The 14,453-nt window shown below is 45.7% G+C and overlaps 1 protein-coding gene across 6 annotated transcripts; it reads right to left on the bottom strand.

Annotated features, from left to right (window-relative positions):
- Positions 1-2,452: 2,452 nt before the first annotated feature.
- On the bottom strand, positions 2,453-13,048 carry ZNF548 (zinc finger protein 548). 6 transcript variants are annotated; one of them, XM_009195449.4, is made up of 6 exons: positions 12,781-13,047; positions 12,059-12,182; positions 9,647-9,794; positions 8,738-8,773; positions 5,753-5,879; positions 2,453-4,396 (listed from the first exon to the last, which is right to left on the bottom strand). In XM_009195449.4, the coding sequence occupies exons 4-6, from the start codon at positions 8,759-8,761 to the stop codon at positions 2,937-2,939; spliced, it is 1,611 nt and encodes a 536-aa protein (XP_009193713.1). In that variant the 5' UTR covers positions 8,762-8,773; positions 9,647-9,794; positions 12,059-12,182; positions 12,781-13,047; the 3' UTR covers positions 2,453-2,936. The 6 variants fall into 6 exon arrangements, with proteins under 6 accessions (XP_009193713.1, XP_017808233.1, XP_009193710.1 ...); XM_017952744.3 differs by lacking the exon at positions 9,647-9,794 and having other exon boundaries at positions 12,781-13,048; XM_009195446.4 differs by lacking the exons at positions 9,647-9,794; positions 12,059-12,182.
- Between the last annotated feature and the right edge of the window lie 1,405 nt (positions 13,049-14,453).

Below are 14,453 nucleotides of genomic sequence, written 5' to 3'. Positions count from 1 at the left end.
ACTTTTTAAATAGGCCCTGGCAGGGGCATAACTCTGGCAAAGGCCCCAGTGAACTTGAAAAGAGCAACACAGTTCACAAAATCTTCCCATATATCTGGCAGTATAGACAATATCCCTAGTGTGGATGTTTAGATGCAGGAGGCTCAACTGCTGGCTCTCTCCCTAAAAAACTAATCTCCAAAGCATTGCTCTACTGAGTTATTATGTTAACAAGGAAAGATCACATTGCCTTCACTTCTATTTTTCTCTAGGGTGAACGTGCTGGCACGAAATGAGATTAGGCTAATGGCTAAAGACTTTCCAACATTCACTAGACTCATAATACCTTTCTGGTTTTTTCTCATAGCAAGAAACAACCCAATGTCACTTGGATACACGAAATCAGAACTATTTATTACCTATAGCTAAGAATGAGGGAACTTGGGTAAGGTCCCACAGAGGGATGCATCTGAGACAAAGTAACAGCAACCTGAGGCTGCAGGGGACAACTTAGGGAAGGCAAGGGGATTGCATTAGCTATGTTTTCCATGTTCCCCATGGATTGGCTAACTTGAATAATTTGGGCTGGAACACAGCAGTCTGGAGTGTGAAAGCCCACTAGCCTTGTCCTCAAAACTGAGTCTCACACACATACCTAAAATGTGTGGTACTGACATAAAGACAGACATATGACCAATACGATAGAGAATCCACATATAAACCATGGCACATACAAATGATTTTGACAAGTGTGCCAAGACTACTCAACAGAGGAAAGATGCTCTTTTCAACAAATGGTGCTTGGAAAACTGGATAGCCACATGGACTTTTGCCTTAAAACCATATGCAAAAATGAACCCCAAGTGGATTAAAGATCTAAATGTAGCCAGGCACAGTGCATTACAGCTCCTGCCTATAATCCCAGCAATTTGGGAGGCCAAGGTGGGGGGATCACTTAAGGCCAGAAGTTTAAGAACAGCTTGGCCAACATGGCGAAACCCCATCTCTACTAAAAATACAAAAATTAGCCAGGTGTGGTGGCATACACTTGTAATCCAAGCTACTAGGGAGGCTGAGGTGGGGTGATGGCTTGAACCCAGGAGGTGGAGGTTGCAGTGAGCTGAGATTCCACTACTGCACTCCAGCCTGGTGACAGAGCAAGACTCTGCCTCCAAAAGAAAAAAAAAAGACCTAAATGTAAGACCTACAAATATAAAATTCTTAGATTAAAACATAGGGAAAATGCTTGGCATTGGATTTGATACTAATAAATATATATATATATATAACATCAAAAGCCCAGGTAACAGGTAAAAATAGATAAACTGGACTACGGTCATCCCTTGGTGTCCATGGGGGACTGATTCCAGGACCCCTTGTGGATACCAAAATCATCTGATGCTCAAGAAGTCTCTCATATAAAAAGGCATAAAGTTTGCATATAACCTACACACATCTTCCTATATAATCACTAGGTTATTTATAATATCGAATACAATGTAAATGCTATGTAAATATTTATTATAATATATGGTTTAGGGAATAATGACAAGAAAAAATGTCTGTTCGTGTTTAGTACAGATCCAAGTACCCTTTTTGTTTTCCAAATATTTCTGATTAATGATCAGTGCAATCCATGGATGCTCCAAATACTTTTGATCCATGGTTGCTTCGATCCATGAATACAGAACCCAGAGACAGAGAGAGTCAACAGTACATCAAAATTTAAAATTTCGTCAAAGGACACAATCAACAGAGCAAAAAAGCAACCAAAGGACTGGGAGGTAATATGTCAAAAGCATATATTTGGTAAGGAGTTAATATCCAGAATGTATAAAGAATTTCTACAACTCAACAAAAAGCAAAGAGTCCCATTAAAAATGGAAAAAAAGACTTGAATATTTTTCCAGATACACAAATGCCTAACAAGCACATGAAAAGATCCTCAACATCATTAATCATTCACAAAATAAAAATGAAAGATACTATGAGATTCCACCTCACATCCAACAGGATAGCTGCTATCCAAAACAAAAGGCACAACAAAAAAACCCAAAAAACAGAAATAGAAAATGAACAATGTTGGTGAGGATATATATAGATTGTAATCCTTGTGCACTGCTGGTGGGAATGTACAATGGCACCGGTACTACGGAAAAAATTTTCTCAAAAATATTAAAAATAGAAATCTGGCCAGGCACGGTGGTTCACGCCTGTAATCCCAGTACTTTGGGAGGCCAAGGCAGGTGGATCACAAGGTCAGGAGATTGTGACCATCCTGGCTAACATGGTGAAACCCCATCTCTACTAAAAATACAAAAAAAATTAGCCAGGCGTGGTGGCAGGCACCTGTAGTCCCAGCTACTCAGAAGGCTGAGGCAGGAGAATGGCATGAACCTGGGAGGTGGACTTTGCAGTGAGCGGAGATCACACCACTGCACTCCAGCCTGGGTGACAGAGCAAGACTGTCTCAAAAAAAAAAAAAAAAAAAAGAATTGAAAGTAGAATCTTGAATAGACAATTGTATACTCATCTTCATAGCAGCATTATTTCAATAGGCAAAAGGTGGAAGTAACCCAAGCATCCATTAACAGATGAATGGATAAATAAATGTAGTATATAAATAGCACAGAATATTTTTTCACCTAAAAAAGGAAGGATATTCTGACACATTATACAACGTGGGTGAACTGTGAAGACCTTATCCTAAGTGAAATAAGCCAGTCTCAAAAGATAAATACTGTATGAATCCACTTACATGAGGTACCAATAGATATCAAATTCATAGACATAGAGTATAGAAATATAGTTGAGACATTTCTGGGGAAGTAGGGAAGGGGAATGAGTTGTTCTTAATGGGTCCAGCATTTTACTTTTTTTGCAAGAGGAAAAATGTTCTGGAGATTAGTTGCATAAAAATGTGGAATTTATATAACATTACTACCCAATTACAACAGTCAATGGCAAACTTTCTCCATTGTGAAATCTCTGATGTTTAATGAGGTTGGAGTTTTAGCTAAAGAATTCCCCACATTCATGGAGCACACAAGCCTCTCTTCACTGTGGATTTTCTGGTGATGAACCAGGTGAGACTTTCTAATAAAGGCCTTCTGGCATTCGCTGCACTCGTAAGGTCTTTCTCCACTGTGGATTTTCTGGTGCTCGACAAGGATATGCTTGTGGCTAAAGGCTTTCCCACACTCTCTGCACTCATAAGGCCTTTCTCCAGTGTGATTTCTCCAATGTTTAATGAGGTTGGAGTTGTAACGAAAGAATTTCCCGCATTCGCTGCACTCATAAGGCCTTTCTCCCGTGTGGACTCTTTGGTGTCTAATGAGTCTGCAGTGGTACCTAAATGATTTCCCACATTCACTGCATTTGTAAGGCCTTTCTCCAGTGTGGTTTCTCCAATGTTTAACGAGGCTGGAGTTGTACCTAAACAATTCCCCACATACACTGCACTCATAAGGCCTTTCTCCAGTGTGAATTCTCTGATGTCTAATGAGTGTAGAGATATACCTAAAAAACTTCCCACAGTCATTGCACTTATAAGGTCTTTCTCCGGTGTGAACTCTCTGATGTTTAATGAGCGTGGAGCTGTCCATAAAGAATTTCCCACATTCCCTGCACTCATACGGCCTTTCTCCAGTGTGGACTCTCTGATGTCTAACAAATGTGGAGCTGTACCGGAAGAATTTCCCACATGTGCTGCACTCATAAGGCCTTTCTCCGGTGTGAACTCGCTTATGCCTCATGAGTCGGTAGTTGTACATAAAGGATTTTCCACATTCTCTGCACTCATAAGTCCTTTCGCTGGTGTGAACTGTCTGATGTTTCATGAAATTGGCACTGTACTTAAAGAATTTCCCACATTTGGTACATTCATAAGACCTTTCTCCGGTGTGGATTTTCTGGTGCTCAACAAGGGAATAGCTGCAGGTGAAGGTTTTCCCACATTCACCACATTTGTAATCATTTTGTCCAGTCTGAAAGGCTTCTCTGTCCTCTGTGCCCCTGTATGGCTTCCACTCACTTTGAGGGCCCTGGTGCTGGAGAAGGCATGAGGTGGCTGGTAAGTCCTTCCAGCCCTCCATGCATGTGAAGATCTCTTCTGCCATGTGAACTCTGTGGTTCTTCCCAAATGAAGGTATCCAATCATCCCCTCTGGAAAGATTCTCTCCAATTTGCTGCTTTGGGTGCTGAAAAAGCTCTGCCTCACAAATATATATGTCTTGCTCAGGATGAATTCCACTGTGCTCAACCAGGCACAGAATGTCTTTCAAGGGTGGGTCACATGTCTCACTAGGGTGGACCTTCTGGGTGGACAGACAGGACTTTGAAGTTGTAACCTCTGGCATTCCTACAGAAAAACCTTGCTGTGAAGGTGCCTCCTCATCCTCAGCTCCATGCCAACAACCTGTCAGAACAGAAATGCGGGTGAAGTGCATGCTGACTCTGGTGGAGAAGGCGGCTCCATCACAATGTGTGTCAGGCACACACACAAATAAGGCCATGGGACTGGGGACATCATGGACATTAAGGCCAGTGAGAGGAGGGTCCACTATGCAGGACTGGGCCTGGCGAGGGCCCATAATGAGAGAGCCTTGATGATGGTAAGCATACAAAGGAGGGATACGGTACAGAGAGAGAAGGCAGGATCTCCAACTAACTCCTCTGCACACAGCCATCAACAGGCCATGGTTGCTGGAGACTGGAAAGCAGTGTGTAGAAGGTTCTCTCCAAACCCAGAGAGATCAGACTGTGACAGAGGAGCTGGTGTTCACGGATACATGCAGACTTCACGCTACCTTAAATACAGGTCACGTGTTGGCAGGCATTCAAAGGGAGCAGTGGAAAAGAATGGGTGAGGGGTGGTGGCCCCAGAAGTACAGACTGTGGGGCATTGGAGGTGCAGGGGCCAGCAATCATACTAGAAATGATAATGGGGAAGAAAAGGTAGAAATTTGTGGCCAGTGGCCCTGACAGCACACAATGGTGGGCACAGGACAGGTTCCCAGGGTGATTTGACCCCAGCTGTGACATCAACCCTCTTCCCAACTTCCAGGCACCAGGACCATGTCCCTGAGCCTCCAATGCCATTGTTGAAGTACTAGCCACCCTCACAGGTGCCTAGGGCCCTCTCTAGGGGAAAGAGAAAAAGAGTAAACAGCACATGCCCAGAGAGATCGAGCCCATGGCATCCCACATTCTACAATCCTAAGAACTTCACATAAGAGTCCTGTGTCCTGCACAATTAACCCAGTAGTCCCCAAAAATAGTGACCAGGGCAGTGCCTGAAATTCCAAGCACAGGAAGGCACCAAGAAATAGCAGTGAGAGAAAGGGGACAACAGAACACAGGTCTCATGTGTTTGCACAGAGTAACCTGATCAGGGGCAGACAAGGCTGGTGGGGTCTCTATGCAAAATTCAACATTTTGGGTTCCTGAGCCCTTTCTTGTAAGCTTCAGAGCAGCAGCGATGGGGACGCTAGGAAAAAGGGGGTATAGAACACACAGCCTAGCCCTGCCTCCCACAGCATATATGCCAAGAAACAGGGAAAAGAAGCAGCACCCACGGTGTCACTGTGGGAAACGCAGAGCTGCCTTTGGGTAAAAAGGGACAACACAGCCCAAGCGGGACACTGGGCAAGAGTGAGGGCCTTACCTAGTGAGATAACACAGCCCAACCCAGGACACTGGGCAAGAGTGAGGGCCTTACCTAGTGAGATAACACAGCCCAAACCGGGACACTGGGCAAGAGTGAGGGCCTTACCTAGTGAGGACAACAGGGCCAAATTCTCCAGCATCACATCGCGGTACAGCAACCTCTGAGCCTCATCAAGGTGCCCCCACTCCTCCTGGGAGAAATATATGGCCACGTCCTCAAAGACCACACGGCCCTGCCAAATTGGGAAAGATGAATACATGAGCAGCTTCTTTTCAAGCTGTATTTACTTACGTTCTCTATTTAGTTTCTACTTATATTTACCACCCATTAAACACAGGGCCAAACTAACAGCCAAATGTGTTTCCATCTCCCCTACCATCCTGGGCACATATCCTGAACCACCTCCATCTCTAACTTTCTCAAACCAGCCAATATTTCCCATGTTCTATATCAACCCAGGGACAGGTACTGCTCAACTAGGGACAGTCCCAATAGCCCACGTGTCCTGGAATTACTAAAACTAGCCAAACTATCCTGACACCCAGCCCTGCCTTGTTTTCCTTGGAAACCCCAACAGCGTCTGTGGACTAAACTAAACTTTCCCCTCACTCCAATTTTCCTCCTAACCAAATATGGGGCCTCACCATGTGGCCCTGTGTTATGTGGTGTGCACCCTCCTTAGGGAAATGCAAGGAATACATATCTTCTTTCAGTGTCATTGGCCTGTCCCTGGCATCACTCACTCACATCCATAAATTAAAACCCTATGGGTGAAATGACTGCTACATTTCTCTCTCCAGGATCTCACTCCTCTCCCCTTTACCTCCATTCCTTGCTCAGTCTCCTCCACACCCTCCCAGTGTGGAAGAGACACCACATCCAGGTGGCATGAGTGATTTTTCTCTCCCCATTTCCATTGGCCGCCGTGTCCAGCACACAGAGAAACCACATGAAGGACAAGGTAGAAAAGTACCATCTAGAATGTGGGCCTCCCATGGGGGGATCCATTGTCTCCCGCCAGCCAGTTTCCATGGAGTCACCCAGATCTTGCCTCCCAAGACAACCAAACTCAGACTCATCCTCCTCCCTTGAGCTACCAGGGGCAGAGCCTGGGGCCTCCATTCACACTTCTCCTGCCTAAACATCAGTCTTTGGTCAGCACTCCAATCCCAGCTCTCACACCTCCACTCCTGTCAATTCCACAGACACCTCCCAGCCCACACCACAGGCATTTCCTTCACCTCGTAACAGGCCACTCTGCACACGGAAACCAGGTGGTGCACGGCAAATATGCTCAGCATCCAGTTCACTCCCAGGCCTGTCCCAGAACACCAAAGTCCCCTAGCACTGGGGGCAGCCCAAAGTCCTGCTTTGAAGTTTCCCCACATCGCCCTGATTCTCACTTCACTGTCAGGTGCCCAAACAAACCATGTGAGGACTTCACATACTCTCAGCTGTGTCCTGCCTCATGGCACACTCTGGCCCATACCCAGGAAAATCACTCTCCACCAAAACCTCATTCCAAGCCCAGGTGCACTGACCTCCACATTTCCACTCCTGATATGGTTTGGCTCTGTGTCCCCACCCAAATCTCATGTCGAATTGTAATCCCCACATGTCAGGGGAGGGACCTGGTGGGAGGCGACTGGATCATGAGGGCGGATTTCCCCTTGCCTTCCTCGTGACAGTACGTTCTCACGAGGTCTGGTCGTTTAAAAGTGTGTGTCTCTCCCCCCTTCATTCTTTCCGTCTCTCCTGCCCCACCATGGGAAGATGTGCCGTGCCTCCCCTTCACCTTCCGCCAGGATTGTAAGTTTCCTGAGGCCTCCCCGTTATGCTTCCTGCTAAGCCTGAAGAACTGTGAGTCAATTAAACCTCTTTTCTTCATAAATTATCCAGTCTCAGGTAGTTCTTTATAGCAGTGTGGAAACGGACTAATACAACTCCCATCCTCACCTCATCCCAACTGATGCTTAGCAACTCTCCAACCTCACCGTATTACCCGCCTCAGCAACCCCATCATGTCCACTCTCCTTCAGAAGCCTTTCTTACTCCTATACTTCACCATCTCACATACACTCATCCCCACAAACACTCCATTCCCTCATTTGTCTAGTGATTCCCCCCCTGCAACCACACAGGTACCCTATAAGAGACCCAGTTCTCATGCCCCATTCCAATTCTCTATCGTCTAACAGCACTGCCACCATAACCTAGAGATGCTGTCACCTAAACTGAATCCACGGCTTCATCCTGGTCCATATGACAGCCACTGTGGTGTGGACGTTTCCAACCTGAACTCCTCCACCAGGAGTCTCTGAGACATCTGTGGCCTGAATAAACACTGACTCCTCATACTCACTCTGAAAATTCCTTCTACTGCTGACTTCTCCCATTTTAGCTGATGGAGTATCTATGCTTCCAAACAAAAACCATAGGGCCACTCCTGATTCCCCTTCCATCCCACCTCCCTAGCTCCCTCACTCTCTACATCATAAAATGTGGGCAGCTCCAGTTAAAACTGAAGCTATGACCACTCTTGACAAGCCACCACCAACATCTACCTAGACTTCTGCAGGAGCATCCTCTCAGATCTCGCTGCCATTACCCTCACCTCCAGTCTGTCCTCTACTCAGAAGCCAAAGGAAGTCCCTTAAACTAGGGTCCTATCACTACCTCTTTCGCTTTAAATCTTCCCCACCTCCCACTTCCCTTAGAATAGAGACCCAGGACCTAGGCTGTCATTCCAGGCCTGATGTTCGTGTGTCTCTAGCCACCTCCCACTCTGCTCCCTATTCCTACCAGATGTAACAGACACTTGCAGTTCCCCAAAAATCCAGCTCAGTCTCTCCTCCAAACATTGAAACATTCTGAATCCTGTGCCCAGGAGGCCCTAACATATCTTATCAGATCAATTCTCAAAAACGGGGACCAGTCCATGTAACCCAGCATCCAACTTACAATACTGAAACTGGTGAAAGCACCCACTCTTCAGACGTAAGAGAAAGACAGGAAAAGAGGTTCTGGCACCTGCCAAAACCATCTGGGAGATAACCGGAGTGGGCGGACGGCAGGAAGCACTCTACTCACCTGTGTAGGGTCCGTTTCTGCCATCACTAGGGGACCCTGAGGGAAGAGAAAGGCCATGAGAAATGGACAGCCATGGAAGGATCCTACAGGCTGAGATGGACCGCCACCTCTTCTGCTCTGCCTGGGAGCAAACTGATCTCAATTCATCGCATAAAGTTCCTCAGGCCTCAGTGCTGCAGCTCTGTGACCATGGAAAAGAACTGAACCCACCTGAGCTTCAGTGTCCCCATCTGTAAATAGATTGTAAGAATAGCTGCCCCCTCACAGGGCTCATGTTAGTATCAAACATCAGTAGCATATACCATATATCAGCTGCTAGGGTCCACGAATTAATGCTTTTGACATGTGTTCAATACAAATGAAATAGTGGGGTTTTGAAATTTTCATGTATGTTTTTAGCTTAAGATTTTAGAGGATGTGATATTAAATTTTCCCATGGAAAGCAAATGAGATAAATTAACATCAAACCAATTATGAACCACTTTTGGAAATTTAACTTAATAACTTCACTATTAACTGCCTACCTGTTTGCACACACTTAGAAAGATACTGTCTAATTAGGGTTTAAATCAGTATGTGTTTCGTACATTACTAAGTTAATGAGTTATAGAGAGGGGAAGAGAAGGCAGGTCAGGTACTGGTCCCTTCTGCAAACAGGTCTACCTGTTGCAGAATCTTCTAAAGTGAGCTTGCCAGGAGACCTTGGCTGGAGCAGCAGATCATCGCCTCTTGCCTTTACATGTAGAGAAGGGGAAAAAGCAGTGCTCTGGTCTGGAACCCAGCTACTCCACCAGCCTCAATAACATTCCTCTTGTTCAACAGAGAGTAGCCCTGAGGGTCAACCAAGCCTGCAGATGTAGAATCGAAACCACCTCACACCTCAGCCTCCATCCCAGGTTATCTGCTTACCCAGTCCAGGCCTCCCTTTTTACAGATACAATCCAGAATCCCTGTTAGGCCAGGTCTGTGCCTTTCTGGACAGAGTATGATGTCTGTGGAGCCACCAATGGTCTGGCCCCCAAGTCTCAGCCCTCTGCTCTCTCACCACAGAGCCCACCTGAAATGACAACCCCAAGATTTCCCTCAAATTAAGTCCATCTGACTTCAAATTATACTACAAGTTGGTAGTAACCAAAATAGCATGGTAATGGTATAGAAATAGGCACATAGGGAGTGTAGCTCAATGGTAAAGCATTTGACTGCAGAAATAAGACACATAGATCAGTGGAAGAGAATAAAGTTCCTAGAAATAAAGCCACATATCTATAGCCAACTGATCTTTGAGAAAGGCAACAAATACGTACACTAGGGAAAGGACACACTTTTCAATAAAAGGTGCTGGGAAAACTGGATTGCCAGATGAAGAAGAATGAATCTGGACCAATTACTCTTGCCATATACAAAAATCAACTCAAGATGAATTAAAGATTTAAATGTAGGACCTGAAACTAAAAATACGAAAAGAAAACCCAGGGAAACCCCTTCTGGACATGGTCTAGGCAAAAAATTCATGAATAAGACTTCAAAAGCACAAACAACACAAAGAAAAGTAGACAGATAGGACCTAATTAAACTAAATAGCTTCTGCATAGCAAAAAGACTAATCAACCAAGTGAATGCACAACCTGAAAAATGGGATAAAATATTTGCAAACTATGCATCTGACAGAGTATTAATATCCAGAATTTACAAAGAACTCAACAACAAACAAATAAAACAACAACAAAACCCTCATTAACAGTAAGCATAGGCCGGGCGCGGTGGCTCAAGCCTGTAATCCCAGCACTTTGGGAGCCGTGAGGCTGGTGGGATCACGAGGTCAGAGATCGAGACCATCCTGGCTAACATGGTGAAACCCCGCCTCTACTAAAAAATACAAAACTAGCCGGGCGCGGTGGCGGGCCGTAGTCCCAGCTACTCGGAGGCTGAGGCAGGAGAATGGCGCGGAACCCGGGGAGGCGTGGAGGCTTGCAGTGAGTCGCAGATCAGCCACTGCACTCCAGCCTGGGTGACAGCCGAGACCTCGGGCTCAAAAAAAAAAAAAAAAAAACAGTAAGCATAGGACATTAATAGACATTTTTCAAAAAAAGGACATATAAATGGCAAAGAGACATATAAAAAATGCTCAACATCATTAATCATTAGACAAATTCAACTCAAGTTAAAACCAAAGTATCTCCTTACACCAGTAAGAATGGCTATCATTAAAATGTCAAAAAATAACCGATGTTGGCCAGGATATGGAGAAAAGAAAAAGCTTATACACTGTTGGTGAGAATGTAAGTAAGTACAACCTCAATGGAAAACAGTATGAAGATTTTTCAAATAACTGAAAATACAACTACCATTAAATCCACCAATCCCACTACTGGGTATCTACCCAAAGGAAAAGAAATCATTATATAAAAAGCATACATGTATTTTTATCACAGTACTATTCACAATAGCAAAGATAGGAAATTAACGTAACTGTCCATCAATGTATGACTGGGTAAAGAAAATGGGGCATATATATACACAAGGTAATACCACTGGGACACACACACACACACGCACACACACAAAAGAATGAAACTATGTCTTTTACAGCAATGTGGATGGAACTGGAGGCCATTATTAAATGAAACAACCCAGAAACAGAGGGTCAAATACCGGTCGGGCGCGGTGGCTCACTCCTGTAATCTCAGCACTTTGGGAGGGCGAGGCAGGCAGATCATGAGGTCAGGAGATCGAGACCATCCTGGCTAACACGGTGAAACCCCGCCTCTACTAAAAATACAAAATATTAGCCGGGCGTGGTGGCGAGTGCCCGTAGTCCCAGCTACTTAGGAGGCTGAGGCAGGAGAATGGCGTGAACCCGGGAGGCGGAGCTTGCAGTGAGCCGAGATCACGCCACTGCACTCCAGCCTGGGCTACAGAGGGAGACTCCGCCTGGGGGTGGGGGGGAAGTCAAATACCAAATGTTCTCACTTATAAGTGGAGGCTGAATAATGTGTACACATGGACACAGAGTATGGAACGACAGACACTGGAGACTCCAAACGGGTAGAAGGATGAGACAAAGATGGGTGATGAGAAATTACTTAACGGATACAATGTACATAATTCAGGCGATGGATACATTAAAAGCCCAGACTTCACCACTATGCAATATATCCATGTAACAAAACTCCACTTGAGTCCTTAAATTTATGCAAACAAACAAACGAAAACCCCCGAGACCTTCCTACTCAATCTGATCCCCAGACCATGCTCCGGCCCAGTCCACGCCCTCCATCCCTCTGGTATGGCCAACCCAATCTCTTTCCTCAGACTCCATACCTTTATGTCCACCTGCCTGTGTGACATATCCATCTTGAGACATTTGAGAACCATCATGTCCAAAATCCAACCTGTGATCTTCTCCCGGAAATCTACTCTTTATACTGACTTCCCCAACTCCATTCTTTCCAACGTTTAAACAGAAAAAAAAAAAAAAAAACACTTGAAACGGCTCTTCACTGCCTTTGTTCAGACATAACTGAAGCACCAGGAAAACCCACCGGCCCTATCCTTCAGGCCTATGAAGAATCTCATCACATCTCCCTCTCCTGTCACTGGTCCAGCCTCAACCACAATTCTCCTGGGTCTACTGCAGCGGCCTCAGGGCCTTTTCGCCGGTCTCCCTGTATCCATCCATTCCTAGCCTGGTTTTCCTAACTTGAAACTTCGAACTCTGGACCTGCCCCCTCCAACTGTCCGTCCCTCGACAACCCTCCATGGTTACTGGCTGCTTAGGCTGCCATTCCAAGCGAGAATTCACAAAACGCTCTTTCCCGCACAAACCACACACACCCCGGGCGCCCCCACAAAGCGCACTCGGCAGCGCCTCCATGCCCTGAACCTGAGGTCCCCGAAGGGAGCTCTGAGGCTGCATCAAACCGGCTGATACGGGGACCCCACACAGGAACGCCCCTCTCTTCGGGACAAGGGGCCTGACCGGCAGGGCCCCTTCTAGGGGCTTCAGCACGGGGAGGCGGGGGAGCCTGCGACGGGGCACCCACCTCAGTCAGGTTCATCAGCAAGGCCTCCGCCAGCCCAGTCAGGGAAGAGCGGGGCGGGGGCGACAAAGGCAAGACAAGGACACCGCCGTCCCCAGCGCTTGTCAGTTGACTCGCTCCCGCCTCTCCGCGGTGGGAACCAAGCCGCTTCTCGCGCTTTTCCGCTCCGTCACTTCGGTGACGTCAGAGAGCGCCATAGGCCGGACCTAGCGAAACACCAGAGAGAACCAGAACGACCACCACCAGGAGGACGACGGAAGTCCCGCCCCCCGACGGTGCGCACGCACGCACGCAACTGTCACCTTCTAAACCTTTATTGGGTAAGTCGTGCCGCCGAGCGCTGCAGTGTCTTCTGGGTTATGAAGTTTCGACACCGCTTCCGGACTTCTCTTAGAGCGTTGATCAGTCCTTATATGGCAGATAAAGGCCCAGTGGCACTGTCAGGGGAGCTGGGAAACGGAGTCCCCGACTCCAAAGACAGGAGGGGGCTTGGCTTGCTCTTAAAGGCAACACACGGTATTTTTTTGTAGTGTAGTGTAGAATATTTACAGAAATGTTAGCAACTTATTATTTAAGACTCTATTAAGCACAGCTAATTCCCAATGACTACACGTCCGAAGAGACTCCCCATACCATAAAGGCACTCGGTCTCTACTCATGCCTGTCAGCCATATTGTTGCTTTTCAAATACACATACAGTTACGCTTTGGAGTCTGTTTAGTAAGCCTCAATATGTTTGGTCCAGAAGAAGAAAGACAGACTACACAGTTAGGGCTATGGACTGGAATTTGTAGGAAGGATGGCAGGAGGCACTGAAGTAGGTTGAAAGGGTGAAGCTATGCCTCTGGATCAAAGAGAGGACATCTTACCTGACTGTAGAGTCAGCGATTGTGTTCCTATGAAAGGTACAACGCTTTTATTCTAATAATACTTACTACTTCATATCTGATATACATTTTCCATTTATTTTAAGAATCACAATCCTATCTGAAAATGAGAGTGATGACCAAAATGAGTGATTGAAGCATAAGTCAAAAATCATGGAGGTTTACTGGACCAGCCTAAAGGCACATCCAGAAAAATGTAAGTCACAGAAGCATCTGTGACTGATTTTTCCAAAGAGGTTCTTAGGAGTTTTAGTATTTATTATACATTTTCTTTAAAAAGGAAGAAGGGTTGGCAGTGAGACAAATGATTACAGACATGTGAAACTTTAGTTAGTGCCCAGTAAATCTACATTTTACATAAGATAGAGTAAACACGTGAGGGGAAAAGGGAATAGAGAAAGCAGATGTCTCAGAGAAGGATGAAGGAATGAATAATCTCATCTTCTCTCTGTTCTGTACCTTGGAAGATAAGCTAGTAGTCTTCTGAAAAGGCTGATTTCTATTTAGCCTTAGGGAAGAAAACCTAATGATTGCAGTGAGGTAGGGGATATAATGAGGTGTGTCTGATTTCCCATTCCTCTGTATAGTGGTGAATTCAGCTTCCAAAGTTATTCTAGGGTTCTCATGGTCAAGAGGGCATCCATTCAGTTAGTTAGGGGGTGCTTAGAATTTTACTTTTATTTCTCAAGAGCAGCTGATACATGCCATTTCTGGACACGACATTGTCTTACCATTTTCATAGTTGAAGCATATGCACATCTTAGCCTCAAAAAAGGTGTGGAATTCCTT

This window comes from Papio anubis, chromosome 20, assembly GCF_008728515.1.
Source record: "Papio anubis isolate 15944 chromosome 20, Panubis1.0, whole genome shotgun sequence".
NCBI lineage: Eukaryota > Metazoa > Chordata > Mammalia > Primates > Cercopithecidae > Papio > Papio anubis.
The sequence above is the reverse complement of the archived record's forward strand: the minus strand, read 5'-3'. Positions and strand labels throughout refer to the sequence as shown.